Source organism: Rhinoderma darwinii, chromosome 9 (genome assembly GCF_050947455.1).
Source record: "Rhinoderma darwinii isolate aRhiDar2 chromosome 9, aRhiDar2.hap1, whole genome shotgun sequence".
Lineage (NCBI taxonomy): Eukaryota > Metazoa > Chordata > Amphibia > Anura > Rhinodermatidae > Rhinoderma > Rhinoderma darwinii.
The window spans coordinates 71,968,617-71,983,716 of NC_134695.1; the positions used below are offsets into that span (position 1 = coordinate 71,968,617).

The window sequence follows — 15,100 nt, forward strand, 5'->3', positions numbered from 1 at the left end:
GTCTGTGTACATTATCCATTATAATATGGGATATATTATTATTACAGGTGTTGGGATAAGGAGATCGAGGAAGAGGAAGGCCCCATGCACACGAACGTGTTTTTGCGGCCGCAATTCCCCCGAAAATCCACGGGAGAATTGCGGCCCCATTCTTTTCTATGGGGCCATGCACACGACCATAGTTTTTACGGTCCGTGCATGGCCCGGGAACCCGCACCGCAGAAAGAACGGGCATGTCCTATTACGGACATCTTCTGCGGTCCGGGCTCATTGAAAACAATGACGGCGGCCATGTGCATGTCGTACGATTTGCGGGCGGCCCGCGGCTGACAGTCCGCTGACAGTCCGCAGCCGCCCGACCCGAAAATCACGGCCGTGCACACGGCTACGGTCGTGTGCATGAGGCCGAAAAGTAGAACAGGTAAGATCACTGTCGCCATGGATGTTATTAAAGGGACTGTCCGGGCACGGGGCGGTTTTTTATACTGATGACCTATCCACCGGATAGGTCATCTGTATATGATCGGTGGAGGTCCGACACCCAGACCCCACACTGATCACCTGTTCTGGCTGCCTCCGGGCACCGGATGTTGTGCAGTGTTCAGTGCTGGAAGAAGATTGCTCCGGTCACAGTATAGCGGCCACTACCGGACAACTGATTACCTGTCCACTGGATAGGTCATCAGTATATGAACGGTGCGGGTCCGACACCCGGACCCCACACCGATCAACTGCTCCGGCTGCCCACAGGCACTGGATGTTATTGCTCAGTATGCAGCATACGGATCAGTATTGCAGCTCGGCCACTATTTCTGTGACCGGAGCCATCTGCCTCCGGCATGGATGTCCAGTGCTTGGAGGCAGCAGGAGCAGCTGAAGGAAGCGGGGTCCGGGTGCCGGACCCGCACCGTTCATATACTGATGACCTATCCAGTGGACAGGTCATCAGTTGCCCGGTAGTGGACAACCACTTTAAGGCCTTGTTCACACCGTGCAGATTTTGCATGTATTTTTTTTAAGCCAAAACCAGAAACGGAACCTGAACAGAAGAAATATATAAAGGAAGGTCTTATAGGTCTCCTCTCCTGGATCCATTTCGGACCCGCACCGATCATATACTGATGACCTATCCGGTGGATAGGTCATCAGTTGTCCGGTAGTGGTCAAACCCTTTAAAGTGAACTTGTCGTTACATCCTGTTCTTGTTATGTGTCCAGCAGCACTTGTTTCCTCTGCTCCTTCTAGGACCAGAACATTGACATCGCTGCAGAAGTTGTGATACAAGGTCCTCCGTGATGTCATCCAAGCCAGTGCGCGCAGCCAAACATGTGACCACCGGGATCTTTTATTGGGCCTTTTGGGGCTGGATCTCATGTGATCATGAGGTGTGGGTAACCGTGCCAAAATTAAAGGTAAGTATAATAGTATTTTTATTCACAATTTTGTACACTTTTATTTTTTTGTAGGTGCAGAAAATCCATTTGAATGTGAAAGTAGCCTAATGTATGAAGTGTAGTAAGGCATCATGCACACAGGCTGTACGGCGGCACATGTAGTTCCGTATGGTTCTGTGTCTCGTATTTCTGCCGCTATATAATGCTCCATCGTCTGCTGTATGTACGGAGGAATTCTTCTAGGGGAGAAAAGCTCCGTACATACCGCAGTGGATGGAGCATACCACGATGGAAATTGGAGGCATAGGGAGGTCCATTTAGGCTCTGTTCACACGCAGGGTCAAAAACGTCTCAAAATACGGAGCTGTTTTCAAGGGAAAACAGCTCCTTATTTTCAGACGTTTTTTGAGCAACTCGCGTTTTTCGCAGGGTTTCTTACGGCCTTTTTTGGAGCTGTTTTCAATAGAGTCTATGAGAAAACGGCTCCAAAAACGTCCCAAGAAGTGTCCTGCACTTCTTTTGACGAGCCGTCATTTTACGCGCCATATTTTGACAGCGACGCGTAAAATGACAGCTCGTCTGCACAGAACATCGTAAGACCCATTGCAAGTAATGGGCAGATGTTTGCCGACGTATTGGAGCCGTCTTTTCAGGCGTAAATCGAGGCGTAAAACGCCTCCATTACGTCTGAAAAGAGGTCGTGTGCGCATACCCTAAGGGTGAATACACACGCTGCAGATTTGCTGTGGATTTTGGGTATGTGTACACGGGCCGTAAACACTGCAGAATTTCCGACTGGATTTTCTGTGTGAAAATTCTGCAGCATTTTCGCAAGAAAAATTGACTTGCAGCAGATTGAGAATCCGCACCGCAGGTCAATTTCTGCACTTCTTTTCTATGCAGTATGTAGATGACATTTGGTCAAATCTCATAACTCAATAATAACAAAAATCAGTAAAAAGTATTTATTTTATTCAGGAGAAATCTCAAATGAACTGTACAAGAGACAGACGTGACGCAACCTGTCAGACCAGAGTGTTCCGGAAACAGAGCTGCACAAATATCATTGATGAGGTGGGTTGTACGTAACTTGTCTATGTTTATGATTTGAAGTCAACAAATGGTTAAAAAAATGTTTAACCTTTACTGGTCCAAAATCCTGTGCTGATTGATGTCGTAATATATCTTTATAGGGTCAAAGCGGCTCTAAATAGGGGAACTTACTGCCCGCAAACTTATTATTGAGTTTCTTGAGAGCTGTATAACTCAGTCTTCAGTAAGCGCCCCCTAGTGGTGGCTCATGGCAGACAGAATTTTATCATGTAGCTATATGACGGTAGAAAAGTAGGGGATTTGGAGCTTTGTTTTAGAAAAACTGAGCTCTAACCCACTATAAGGATATATTATAAAATCAGCAGAGACTTTTTGACTTATTTATAATAAAAACCAAAAAACATAGGTACACTTGAATACAATAGGCGTCATTGAGCTTTTGCTGAAAACTGAAGGCCACGGTTGAGTGTTGGAAGGCTCAGTCTAGTCCATTGTCATTGCTGAAACCGTACTTCTTACTATATGGAATAAACCCATTTAGGAGCATATTGGACCTGCGGTCCCCGTTCCAGTATGTGGTCCATGTGGTCAGAATACTTTGTTTCCTAAAAACTGAGCCGTATCACTCACAGTTCCAATAACCATGAACATCTGTAGTTTCCCTGAAATATTTTCCGCATTCTAGAACACACCAGGCAGTAATCTGTATGGCACCGCATCAGTATAAAGCTTCCAGTCCTTCCCATACTTGCTGGAGCATCGGTGCTCGTCACGTATACAGCGGTGCACTAGCAAGATGGTCATGTATATAATATAGAAATAAGGCAGGAGATGGTCAAAGCCGCAGGCCAGACAATACGACAACGAGCCCATCAAGTCTCCAGTGTAGTTGAAATGTCGGGCAACCCCCCAAAATCCGGAAATCATCAGTTTGCTGTAATGTCTCTTGCCATCTGCCGAACTGTAGGAGCATTCAATATATTTGGGTTTTTTGCCCCATATGGCACAGTTGCCGTTAGTGCGTCTAAACAGATCCTTTTGATGATTGGTCATCCTGAAGATGTAGTATCCGATCAGTCCAAGTAGCAAAACTCCTACTGCGGCTGTCGTGGAGAGCTGAACTGGGTTGTACACCAAATACAGGCCCTGAAGACACGGGGAAATACACATTATTAGAATGCTGCATACACCATCTATGTCACAGGTGAAGGGACTGAGCAGTCTTATTGATTGTATTACGAAAAGTTGTGCCGTTTTCTAATATATTTTGCGTATCGAACTCTGCTTTCTGTCAGTGAACAGGAATCTTCATTGAGTGCTTCCAGAGGATAAAAATATATCCTCATCATGTGATGATCACACAGGTGCATTACTCGATTTGTTACAGTGTAGCAGAGCTTTCTCTTGTAAAGACCAATGCACCTGTGTAAGCTTCACACTACCAGTACAGATTTATTTTAGAATCTTTTTCACTGACAGCAAGCAGAGATCTTGAAAACTTTTAGGAATTGCTAGAGGGAGGCGGATTTACTAAGACTGACATTTCATACACCAGTCTTAGTCTGAAGCCCGCAGAAGTAAGATGCAACTAATTTATTAAGAGGATTACACATAAGTTTTTGCCTCTTCTGCTGTCCGTGCGTTAGAAAATCTCCGCCAACGACGAGCTCGTGTACATTCCACTATAATTTACGCTAGTTTCTAGTGTAAATGAAAATGAATTTGGGTTGTGCATTCCCACCCCATTATGATAAGCCCCCTTTACACTTTTTTTAAAGTGGCGAGGCCACATTGCAAATTTAGGGCTCGTCCACACGAATGCGGAATTACCGCGTTTCTTTCCGGCTGGAATTTCAGACGGAAAAAACGCAGCAGAATACAGTAGCAGCAAAGTGGATGAGATTCATCAAATCTCATCCACACGCAGCGTAAAAATCCAGAGCAGAAATTGACCTGCGGCGCGTATTTTTCGGACCGCGGCATGTCAATTCCTGCTGCGGAGAGTGGACTGAATTGCTGCGTTTTTCAGAGGAGAGGTCGCCATCTCCCAACATTGTGAAAACGCAGCAAAATGCGCACCATTTTCTGCCGTAAAAAACGCAGGAAATGGTGCATTTTATGCCACAGCGGAATGTCTGCATTTTTCAACGGAATTGCTGCAGACATTTTCTGCAGCAATTCCATTGTGTGTGGACGAGCCCTTAAAGTACAATTCATGCCGATTGAGATTTCAAAACCCCTTCCACACTTTGCATGAACAAATCTATACAAAAATCTGCGCAAACTGCTCTTGCAATGTATAGGGTGAGATCCGCAGCAAAGCCGTGACATAATTAGAATCTGTGGCGGAAAAATCTTCCGTGTCTGAACTGCTTAATACGTCTTTAATTAAAGGGGCCATGACACAAGCCACCAACTTATTAACAGAATTAAATTGAAATGCAAAATGAATGGCGCATCGCTCCGTACCACTGATGGATATCTCCATGCTGGGGCTCAGGAGTGTCATGGCCTCTCTAAGTGGAGAAGCGGCACGAGTCTGCTCTCACCAAGCCATAACAATGTTGCTTTGAAACCTGTCAAAAAATGAATTAGTCTGGATTTCCCCTTAAAATATTTGATGTTGTAGGTTAGGTGCGCATGAATTGTACTGTAAAAGTTACAAGTGTTATGAGACGCCATTAAATCGCTTTTGACATACTGACACATACTATCAGCCGACATCATACATCAGAATTAGGTCACTGGCAGCTGCAGTATTTTTATGGGGCAACACTGGATTAGCAAGTGGCACCCCCGAGCCGTGATCTGAAGATGGCAGCGGGTGGCGTCTTTCCCTTCCAATGAATAAGTACAAAAATGCATTACCTGTAATGTGTAGAGGAAGGGCAACCATACACAATCTCCCCATCCAAGGTACCAGCCAAAGTGGTCATGGCAAATGTCTATTGTTTTCAGGTACCAAGCTTCGTTCCAGAAAAAATCCACTACATAGATGGCCTGCGGATAAGAAACCGGCGCACCATCAGGTAATGCTACAACACGCTGATCATAAAACCTACGAATAAGAGCATTGTACTATCCAGCCTGGATGCCCTGCACTGGGCAATATGCTTGAATGTTCATTTATCAATGGCTAGCCGGTCCCCATCAGACTAGGACTTTGTCAATCCTGCCTTGGCAAGACGGTGGCAAATGAAGTGAAGTAATGCACCTAAGCCGCAGTAATAGTATTAATGCAAATACGGTAAATCGAATAAACCTGGGGATAGCAGAATAAGAGAAGGACCTGGGTATTTTGGTCACAATTAAGCTAAGCAGCGCTACTCAATGTCAAGCAGCTGCTGCAAAAGCAAATAAGAATTTAGGGTGTATATAAAGAGGAATAAAACCTGAGTTGGCCTCATACATTGCATAGGGGCCGTGCTGCAGAACTGCTCCTATTCACTTGAATACTGCAGCTCGGCCGCTATTCCGTGACCAGAGCCATCTGCTTCCAGCATGGAAGTCCTGTGCCCAGAGCAGCTGATCGGTGCAGGGTCAGGTTGTCGGAAACGCACCGATCATATTCTGATGACCTATCCGGTGGATAGGTCATCAGTTGTTCGGTAGTGGACAACTCCTTTAATTGGATAGGTGACATGAACTGCAGAAACATCCCTGCCCCTAAAATCACTACTTTTTGTCACATATTTCCAGCGCTGAAAACTCCTAGGATACATTTACATAGATCTGTGACTGAAATCAGCCGCTCCTCCTTTTTTTTTTTTAAATGGAAAATTATGGAGTTTTGTTTTTCCTTTAGACAGTTACTGTGAAAACATATACAACGTATACATACTGTATACTGTATGTGTCAATATGTCTGCTACTAACTTCCGTGGCAGGAGACAGTTTTCCGTCTATTAAGGCTCTGTTCACACTGGCGTCATGGGTTCCATTTTTTGAGGATCCGTGACAGTTTTGTAAAGGATCCCATTGACTTATAATGGTCTGTCATATTGGACACATTTTTTCACTGTCACATGCAATGGAGAAGCCATGACGCAACTGTGAAGAGTCTTAAAATACAACTGGGTCTCGAAAGAGACAAACCACTATATGCCCATTGAAAGCCACATGTCACAGTGTAGTCTTGCATGCCTTTATTTGAGGCTAGAATTGTGGTGTTAACCCAGGTCCAGTAATCCTGACAAGAGGATTGCAGAGTACATTTAAAGGGGTTGTCCATAATAAAAAAAAAATTAAAAAATCATTTATTCTTTTCCAGAAACCGCGCCCCTCGTATGTATGGTATTACAGCTCGTCCCCATTCGAGTAAATGAGGCTGAATTGCAATACCAGACACAGCCCTTGCACAGACGTGGCACTGTTTAAAAAAAAAAAAAAAAAAAAAGCAGATCCCTATTTGTGATCCTGGACAATCCATTTAATTCTGGTCACCTTGTATAAAGCTACCACATTTTTTGTAATAATGACAGGAAAATTTATTTCTGTAAAGCCGGATTCACACTCAGCAGTAATACACTCACCAACATTTAAATCGCCAAAATCTGGACATTTAAGCCCCACCCCTATTGCCCAGGAACTCCGAACTAGAGAAAATCAGCTTTGAGGTAGGGAGCCGGAGCCGACTATTGAACCTACCTGCAGAATATTGACAAGAATCATTGAGTTTGTGACCTGACCATATAACTCCTGCTGCTTTGCGGCATATGACAGGTTAATTAATGTCCAAGCGACAATTCCAGGTCGTCCGTTGAAGAAAAGCTTGAAGTCAAACCATTTTCCAATGCGAGGGTTAAATTCAATCCCCATCATGTAGTCATAGATAAAATTACCGGTGAATTTACTGCGAAAAGAATAGAATTAGTAATATCAAGTCGATTATTTTCTATGGTTGTATTGTAATAATCTTTTGTAGGATAACGATTCTTTCGGTTGCGTCTTTTTACGTCCTCTCAATTCATGCGAATATTTTTATAGATATTTGTATAAGTTGCGGCTAAACATAGACTTCAACTACAACAAGTTAACAACTACAAGTGCAGTATAAGGGCTTGTCCACACACAACGGAATTGCTGCAGATATTCCGTGGAAATTACAGACATTCCGCTGCGGCAAAAACCGTGCTATTTCCTGCAATTCAGTCCACTTTCTGCAGCAGGAATTGAGAAATAGGCACCGCAGGTCAATTTTGTCTCGGAATTTTTACGTGTGGATGAAATTTGTTAAATCTCATCCACTTTGCTGCTACTGTATTCTGCTGCGTTTTTTCCGACCACAATTACGGACGGAAAAAACGCAGCAATTCCGCTACGTGTGGACGAGCCCAACGAGTGGCGACTGCGCAACATCTGTGAGGTTTGAGCACAACTTTCTTCTCATGTCTTTCTTCTTGATACTTTGACACTTGACAGTCAAGTCGCATGTAAGTTACATTTTTCATATTGCTCGGGAGAGTGACTGTCATGTAACAAAATACAGGTACGAGCGTCTATCATCGGGCTAAAGAAAAGCTTTCAGGAACAAAACTAAATATCAAGAATGTAGAAAATGTACATAATCATAAATAAGCAGCCATTGTGATGTAATTGGGAGTCAATTCGCAAAGTTCGAAAATAATAGGCGATTCTCCCATTGTATTTTATGGGCTGGCGAATTTGGCGATTTAGGATAACAATTATCTCATCTGTAATGAACACCGTATTTTATAGCAACATATCTGCAGCTCTTAGGGTATGTTCACACGGCGGGGGTCCGTAACGGCTGAAATTACGGGGATGTTTCAGCCTGAAAACATCCCCGTAATTTCAGCCGTACCGGCATGTGCAGGCGCTTGAACGCCGCGTCAATTACGGCCGTAATTAGCGCTGCTATTCATTGGAGTCAATGAATAGCGGCTCCAATTACGGCCAAAGAAGTGACAGGTCACTTCTTCTACGCGGGCGTCTATTTACGCGCCGTCATTTGACAGCGGCGCGTAAATATACGCCTCGTGTGAACAGACAAACGTCTGCCCATTGCTTTCAATGGGCAGATGTTTGTCAGCGCTATTGAGGCGCTATTTTCGGGCGTAATTCGGGGCAAATACGCCCGATTTACGTCCGTAAATAGGCCGTGTGAACATACCCTTACTGTCCCTCTCTCTTTATGTCTCTTTCTCGCTCTTTCCATTTTTTCTCTCTTTTCCTTTTTTCTTCTCTATCATTCACTCTCTTTTTTTTCTCTTTCTCTCACTCATTTTTCTCTCACTCTTTCTCCTTCTCACTCTTGTTCTCACTTTCTCTTTGTCTCACATAATCTTTCTCATGCTCTCTCTCACTTTTTTGCTCTTTCACTCTCACACACTCTCCCTCTCCCTCTTTTTCTCTCTTTTTTCTCTCTCTCTTTCTTTCTCTATTTTCTCTCTCTTTCTCGCTCTCTCGTTCCTTCTCTCTCTCGCTCTCTCCTTTCTCTCTCGCGCTCTCCTTCTTTCTCTCTCGCTCTCTCCTTTCTCTCTCGCCCTCTCCTTCTTTCCCTCTCGCTCTCTCCTTTCTCTCTCGCGCTCTCCTTCTTTCTCTCTCGCTCTCTCCTTTCTCTCTCGCCCTCTCCTTCTTTCCCTCTCGCTCTCTCCTTTCTCTCTCGCTCTCCCCTTCTTTCTCTCTCGCTCTCCCCTTCTTTCTCTCTCGCTCTCCCCTTCTTTCTCTCTCGCTCTCCCCTTCTTTCTCTCTCGCTCTCCCCTTCTTTCTCTCTCGCTCTCCCCTTCTTTCTCTCTCGCTCTCCCCTTCTTTCCCTCTCGCTCTCTCCTTTCTCTCTCGCTCTCCCCTTCTTTCTCTCTCGCTCTCCCCTTCTTTCTCTCTCGCTCTCCCCTTCTTTCTCTCTCGCTCTCCCCTTCTTTCTCTCTCGCTCTCCCCTTCTTTCTCTCTCGCTCTCCCCTTCTTTCTCTCTCGCACTCCCCTTCTTTCTCTCTCGCTCTCCCCTTCTTTCTCTCTCGCTCTCTCCTTCTTTCTCTCTCGCTCTCCCCTTCTTTCTCTCTCGCTCTCTCCTTCTTTCTCTCTCGCTCTCTCCTTCTTTCTCTCTCGCTCTCCCCTTCTTTCTCTCTCGCTCTCCCCTTCTTTCTCTCTCGCACTCCCCTTCTTTCTCTCTCGCTCTCCCCTTCTTTCTCTCTCGCTCTCCCCTTCTTTCTCTCTCGCACTCCCCTTCTTTCTCTCTCGCTCTCCCCTTCTTTCTCTCTCGCTCTCTCCTTCTTTCTCTCTCGCTCTCCCCTTCTTTCTCTCTCGCTCTCCCCTTCTTTCTCTCTCGCTCTCCCCTTCTTTCCCTCTCGCTCTCTCCTTTCTCTCTCGCTCTCCCCTTCTTTCTCTCTCGCTCTCCCCTTCTTTCTCTCTCGCTCTCCCCTTCTTTCTCTCTCGCTCTCCCCTTCTTTCTCTCTCGCTCTCCCCTTCTTTCTCTCTCGCACTCCCCTTCTTTCTCTCTCGCTCTCCCCTTCTTTCTCTCTCGCTCTCTCCTTCTTTCTCTCTCGCTCTCCCCTTCTTTCTCTCTCGCTCTCTCCTTCTTTCTCTCTCGCTCTCTCCTTCTTTCTCTCTCGCTCTCCCCTTCTTTCTCTCTCGCTCTCCCCTTCTTTCTCTCTCGCACTCCCCTTCTTTCTCTCTCGCTCTCCCCTTCTTTCTCTCTCGCTCTCCCCTTCTTTCTCTCTCGCACTCCCCTTCTTTCTCTCTCGCTCTCCCCTTCTTTCTCTCTCGCTCTCTCCTTCTTTCTCTCTCGCTCTCTCCTTCTTTCTCTCTCGCTCTCCCCTTCTTTCTCTCTCGCTCTCTCCTTTCTCTCTCGCTCTCTCCTTCTTTCTCTCTCGCTCTCCCCTTCTTTCTCTCTCGCACTCCCCTTCTTTCTCTCTCGCTCTCCCCTTCTTTCTCTCTCGCTCTCTCCTTCTTTCTCTCTCGCTCTCCCCTTCTTTCTCTCTCGCTCTCTCCTTCTTTCTCTCTCGCTCTCCCCTTCTTTCTCTCTAGCTCTCTCCTTCTTTCTCTCTCGCTCTCTCCTTCTTTCTCTCTCGCTCTCTCCTTCTTTCTATCTTTTTCACTTTCTTTTTCTCTCTCACTCTCACTATTTTGCTCTCTCCTCTCTCTCGCTCGCTCCTTCTTTTGCTCCTTCTTTTGTTCTCGCTTGCTCCTTCATTTGCGCTCGCTCCTTCTTTCTCTCTCGCTCGCTCCTTCTTTTGCTCTCGCTCGCTCCTTCTTTTGCGCACGCTCGCTCCTTCTTTTGCTCTCGCTCTCTTCTTCTCTTTCCCTCCTCTCTCCTCATTTATTACATACGGTACAGGTCAGCATCTTACCAATCTTTGACATTTGTTGGGAACAGATAGGCTTTGATCGTCGCAAATGTGGAGACGGAGTATCCTAGTATATTTGTACACCATAATAAGGGAATCCAGTTGTCAATGATGATGGTGGGAGAGAACCAGTGGAAATAATAGGCATTAGCGAACCAGAGAATGTGGGTTACGATCCAGGCCTGGAGTCCATTAATCTGGTACTTGTTAATAACGCCTGAGGAAGACAGAGCGCAGGGTTGTGTGCACAGGTGACAAACTCATCTTATTTACAGGACGTCTTACAAACTCAATGGGGTCTATTCACACATCACAGTCATTTTGCGCTTTATGCGGCAATTTGGGCAAAAATGTTTTAAGACCGATGCAGTAAACAATTCAATATTACAGCAACATGTGAATAGACGCTTATAGGACTTGTAACTATGGATTGAGAATGTTGGGTCTATCAGGAAATAAACTAAACAGAACACAGACTTGTAATTCGCTAGGATTTATTTTAATTTAAATGAAATAGAAACTTATTTTTCTGCAAAGACTTGTAGAGTAGAAACAGTTATTAGGACTCACCAGCCGGCGTTCGTGCTCCTTCTTGGACACCTCCAACATAACCAGGGAGAAATTTATGGCAGATATCCGGAAGTAACAAGTACAGGAACGCCTACAATATTAACACATTAAACATAAGGAATTGATTGTAATCTGTCCTGGATCACAAAAACTTGTAACACTCCCTGTGCACGGTCGGCCGCAAAGTGTCATCCGCAATTCACGGACTGTACACACATTGATTTCAATGAGCCTGGAACGCAAATCCAGACCGTATAATGACTTGTCCTATTTTTTTGCAGTCCGGGCTCCCGGTCAATGCATGGACCATGGAAACCACGGTCGTGTGCATGGGCTCATAGAAATGAATGGGTCCGCAATTCATCCGCATTTTTGCGGATGAATTATGGACGCAAAAACATGTTTGTGTGCATGAGGCCTAAGGATCTGTTCACACTTCTGTTGTGTCTTACGTTCATAACAGAAGCCACAACGTTCTGCAGGATCCTCTGCCGATCCTCATCCTCTGTAGAGTTGCGGCATTGTGTGACGGAGGCTGTAAACGGAGCTTCCGATGCAGATGTGAACAGAACCTTACTAATACCAAGTGTTATTCATTTCTTATGTCAACCGACCTGTAACATGCGCACAGGACAGGACAATTGATTGGAGGCGGGAGTCACATATTGAACCGTCAGTTAGGCACTAGCTACTACATGTATGTGCCAGCAGGGGACATGTCATACATCCGTTACTGCTCCCGCAAGTGTTTACATTCGCCCCTGTCCCGCAGTTCATGTTAAAGACGGGTCTAGGGAAGAAGTTAATAACACTTGGCATTAGTAATTGTCATAACTTATTATTTTATACGACGGCTTTTTATTAGAAACTGGCCTACATTTTAAGCTGACCACGCACATAAGATAGCGATCACCCCTCACCCTCTATAAACATAGGTGCGAGGATCAGCTGAGGGCATATACATACCGCCAGTAGGAGATAAGCCGCTGACAGACATGCATTACATTGTTGGCGTGCTCCGCCAATTTTTTTATAATGTGTATGGCCAGATTTCAGCCGACTGCAGACATTAACCCTTTCACGTCGCAGATCTGTTGATCTACGTCGGGAAAGGGTCTTTAAAGATGGCGCCTGCTCAGAAAAAGAGCGGGCGCCATAGCTGCCGGGTCTCTGCTGTGTTGCACAGCAGGGACCCAGTGGCATTGCATGCGATCAGAAAAATTTCTGATCGTAAAGCATTTAACCCCTCAGATGCCGGTGAGATCATGAGAGCCGGTGTACTCCTCTAGCAGCTGAACGTTCCCATGCCTGCTATAGGAAGATCGCTATCGTGCTCCGCCTGTGGCAGGTCTCAATAGCAATGCACTAATTTTGCCACAGACTGCAATATTGCAGTCTATGGCAGAAGCAATCTAATGATCGCAGGTTCAACCCCCTAGGGGGGGCTAAATAAAAGTAGAAAAAAAAAATGTAAATCAGTTTTTAAAAAAAATAAGAAAAAATAAAGACATATAAAAATTTAAATCACACCCTGTCCCTAGATCACATATAAAAATATATATATACAATAATAAAGATAAACACATTAGGTAACCCCACATCCAAAAATGCCCAAACAATAAAAATATACAAATATTTATCCAATACGGTGAGCGTCGTAGCGGGGAAAACGGTCAAAATGGCCGAATCGCCGTATTTTGCCACTTCAACCCCACAAAAAATGGAATAAAAAGTGATAGAAATGCCCGACATTCCCCGAAATGGTATTAATACAAACGGCATCTTTCCACGTACAAAAATACGCCTTACACAGCGCCGTACACAGAAATATAAAAAAGTTAAGGGGATCACAATATGGCGATGCAAAAAGTTTTTATTTTCTTGCAAGTATTTGGATTTTTTTTAAAAGTACTAAAACATAACAAAAACGACATCAATTTGGTATCGCCGTGATCGTACCGACCCGCAGAATAAAGATAACCTGTCATTTTCACCGTACAGTGAACACCGTAAAAAAGAAACCCATATAAAAATGGCGGAACTGCAGTTTTTTTTCCAATTCCACCCCATTCAGATTTTTTTCCCAGCTCCCCAGTACATCGCATGTAATATTAAATAATACCAACAGAAAGTACAACTTGTCCCGTACCAATGAAGCCCTCATATGGCGGTCAACGAAAAAATAAGAGTTATGACTTTTTGAACGCAGGGAGGAAAAAAAAAAGCATAAAAACAAAAATTAGTCTGGCCCTGAAAGGGTTACATTTTTGTCCTCAGATTCTAAAGAGTGTGGGGGGCAAACTGACTGTCCCCCAATGTCTGTCGCAGGGAAATGTGGCCGTATCGACAGCTTCCACCGGTAATCGTAGTGGATCGCTGGAACCATCGGGGTGATGTCGTACTAAAGGCGGTGTTTTTCCTGACGGCACAATGTAGAAAAGAATAAAAAGGCAAAGAAGGCCCAGAAATTTCATAATTTAAAAACTCGAATTACCTGAAAAGAGACCCAGGCGGCGTAGATGTAAACCGCTTTCCAGGTCAGCAGCGGCGTCTTGTTCCATATGTCGGAGAGCTGGGTTTTTCCCGAGTATAAATCAAGGACGGGGGCAGTGAGAGCGCACTGGTACTGATCACACGACATCACAAAATAATAGACAATAAGTGGCGCAAACATCAGTAGGAAGATGACGCCACCCAAAGAGAACCAGTCCACCTCCCTGTAAGTACAGACATCACGTGAGACGGTCGCATGCAGAATACACAAGTCAACACTTCTTTTTAAATTACCGTAAAAAAAAAAATCGATTTATAAGAAATCATTGAGTCGTTCTCTTCTGTCAAGTTGTTAAGAAACCTTTGAGCTACTTCTTTGTGAGATCTGTTTCTGATGGGTCATCCAGCTTTCCAAGATTCCTGTACGGCAAATATTTCTACCTATATATTGATACATGCCTGGCTTTTATAATGCTGCACAACTAGGAAGATTTGCTATTCAGGGGTCTAGGAAAGCTGCGAGACGTCCCCTCTGAGAGACGGTATGACAACCATATTCTTTCCATGCCCTACTTTTTGTATTTTACGGGCAGTGCTTCTATACTTTGCCCAAAAATGCGTTCCGCGGCCGTCCGTGCCTGAAATCGCCAACGGCCCTGTGCATGAGGTCTTACAAGCCGTTTTTTTTTCAATGTAATTGATGCGTAAAACTTGGACAGCACACGCATGTGCATCCATGTGCTGTCCGTGGTGTTCACGCATCCATTGACTTCAATGGGCAGCTGGGTGCGGGAAAACGCACCAATACGGGACATGCAGTGAGTTTCACGCAACGGACCCTCGCTGTGTGACAACTCACCCATGTGTGAATAGCCCCATTAAAATCAATGGGTCCGTGTGCTGTGCGTTGTTTCAATGCACAGCGCACGGACGAGAATCACGAGAACTTACAATTATGAGACTATGCTAGGTGGTCTGTGACTATCTGACTCCATCCGAGACCAGGTTATAGAATGATAGGGGTTGTTTTCTTACCAGGCTCGTCCCCATTGGCCAGCATGCTCTTTTGCGCCGTTGGCTATTTTCCTGTGCTCTCCTCTTGATGCATTTTGCTTCCGCCGTTCGCCCATTTTTATACTGAAAGTCAGAGAGGAATTTTATGTTACATATAGAGAGTCCACAAAAATACAAACTAGAATTGAAAATCCATAGCAAATCCATAGCATGCCCTCATATCCACAGCAGAAAAATGCACATGAACTCCATGAATAACTCCATTCATATATA

General features: G+C 44.8%; 2 protein-coding genes across 3 annotated transcripts in view; one reads left to right on the forward strand and one right to left on the reverse strand.

Annotated features, from left to right (window-relative positions):
* Positions 1-2,349: 2,349 nt before the first annotated feature.
* DHCR7 (7-dehydrocholesterol reductase) overlaps positions 2,350-15,100 on the reverse strand; it is a 45,029-nt gene continuing 32,278 nt past the window's right edge. For both annotated transcript variants that reach the window (XM_075838124.1, XM_075838125.1), the window contains exons 2-8: positions 14,849-14,950; positions 13,815-14,037; positions 11,321-11,411; positions 10,754-10,967; positions 7,095-7,299; positions 5,316-5,447; positions 2,350-3,593 (exon numbers count right to left, since the gene is read on the reverse strand). In XM_075838124.1, the coding sequence (XP_075694239.1) occupies positions 3,129-3,593; positions 5,316-5,447; positions 7,095-7,299; positions 10,754-10,967; positions 11,321-11,411; positions 13,815-14,037; positions 14,849-14,943 (1,425 nt within the window). In that variant the 5' untranslated portion in view covers positions 14,944-14,950 and the 3' untranslated portion in view covers positions 2,350-3,128. The remainder of the gene's footprint in view (positions 3,594-5,315; positions 5,448-7,094; positions 7,300-10,753; positions 10,968-11,320; positions 11,412-13,814; positions 14,038-14,848; positions 14,951-15,100) is intronic.
* The window catches only part of PTH (parathyroid hormone), an 82,628-nt gene continuing 72,931 nt past the window's right edge, over positions 5,404-15,100 (forward strand). The window contains exon 1 of the mRNA XM_075838126.1: positions 5,404-5,476. The gene's annotated coding sequence lies outside the window, so the exon portion shown is untranslated. The remainder of the gene's footprint in view (positions 5,477-15,100) is intronic.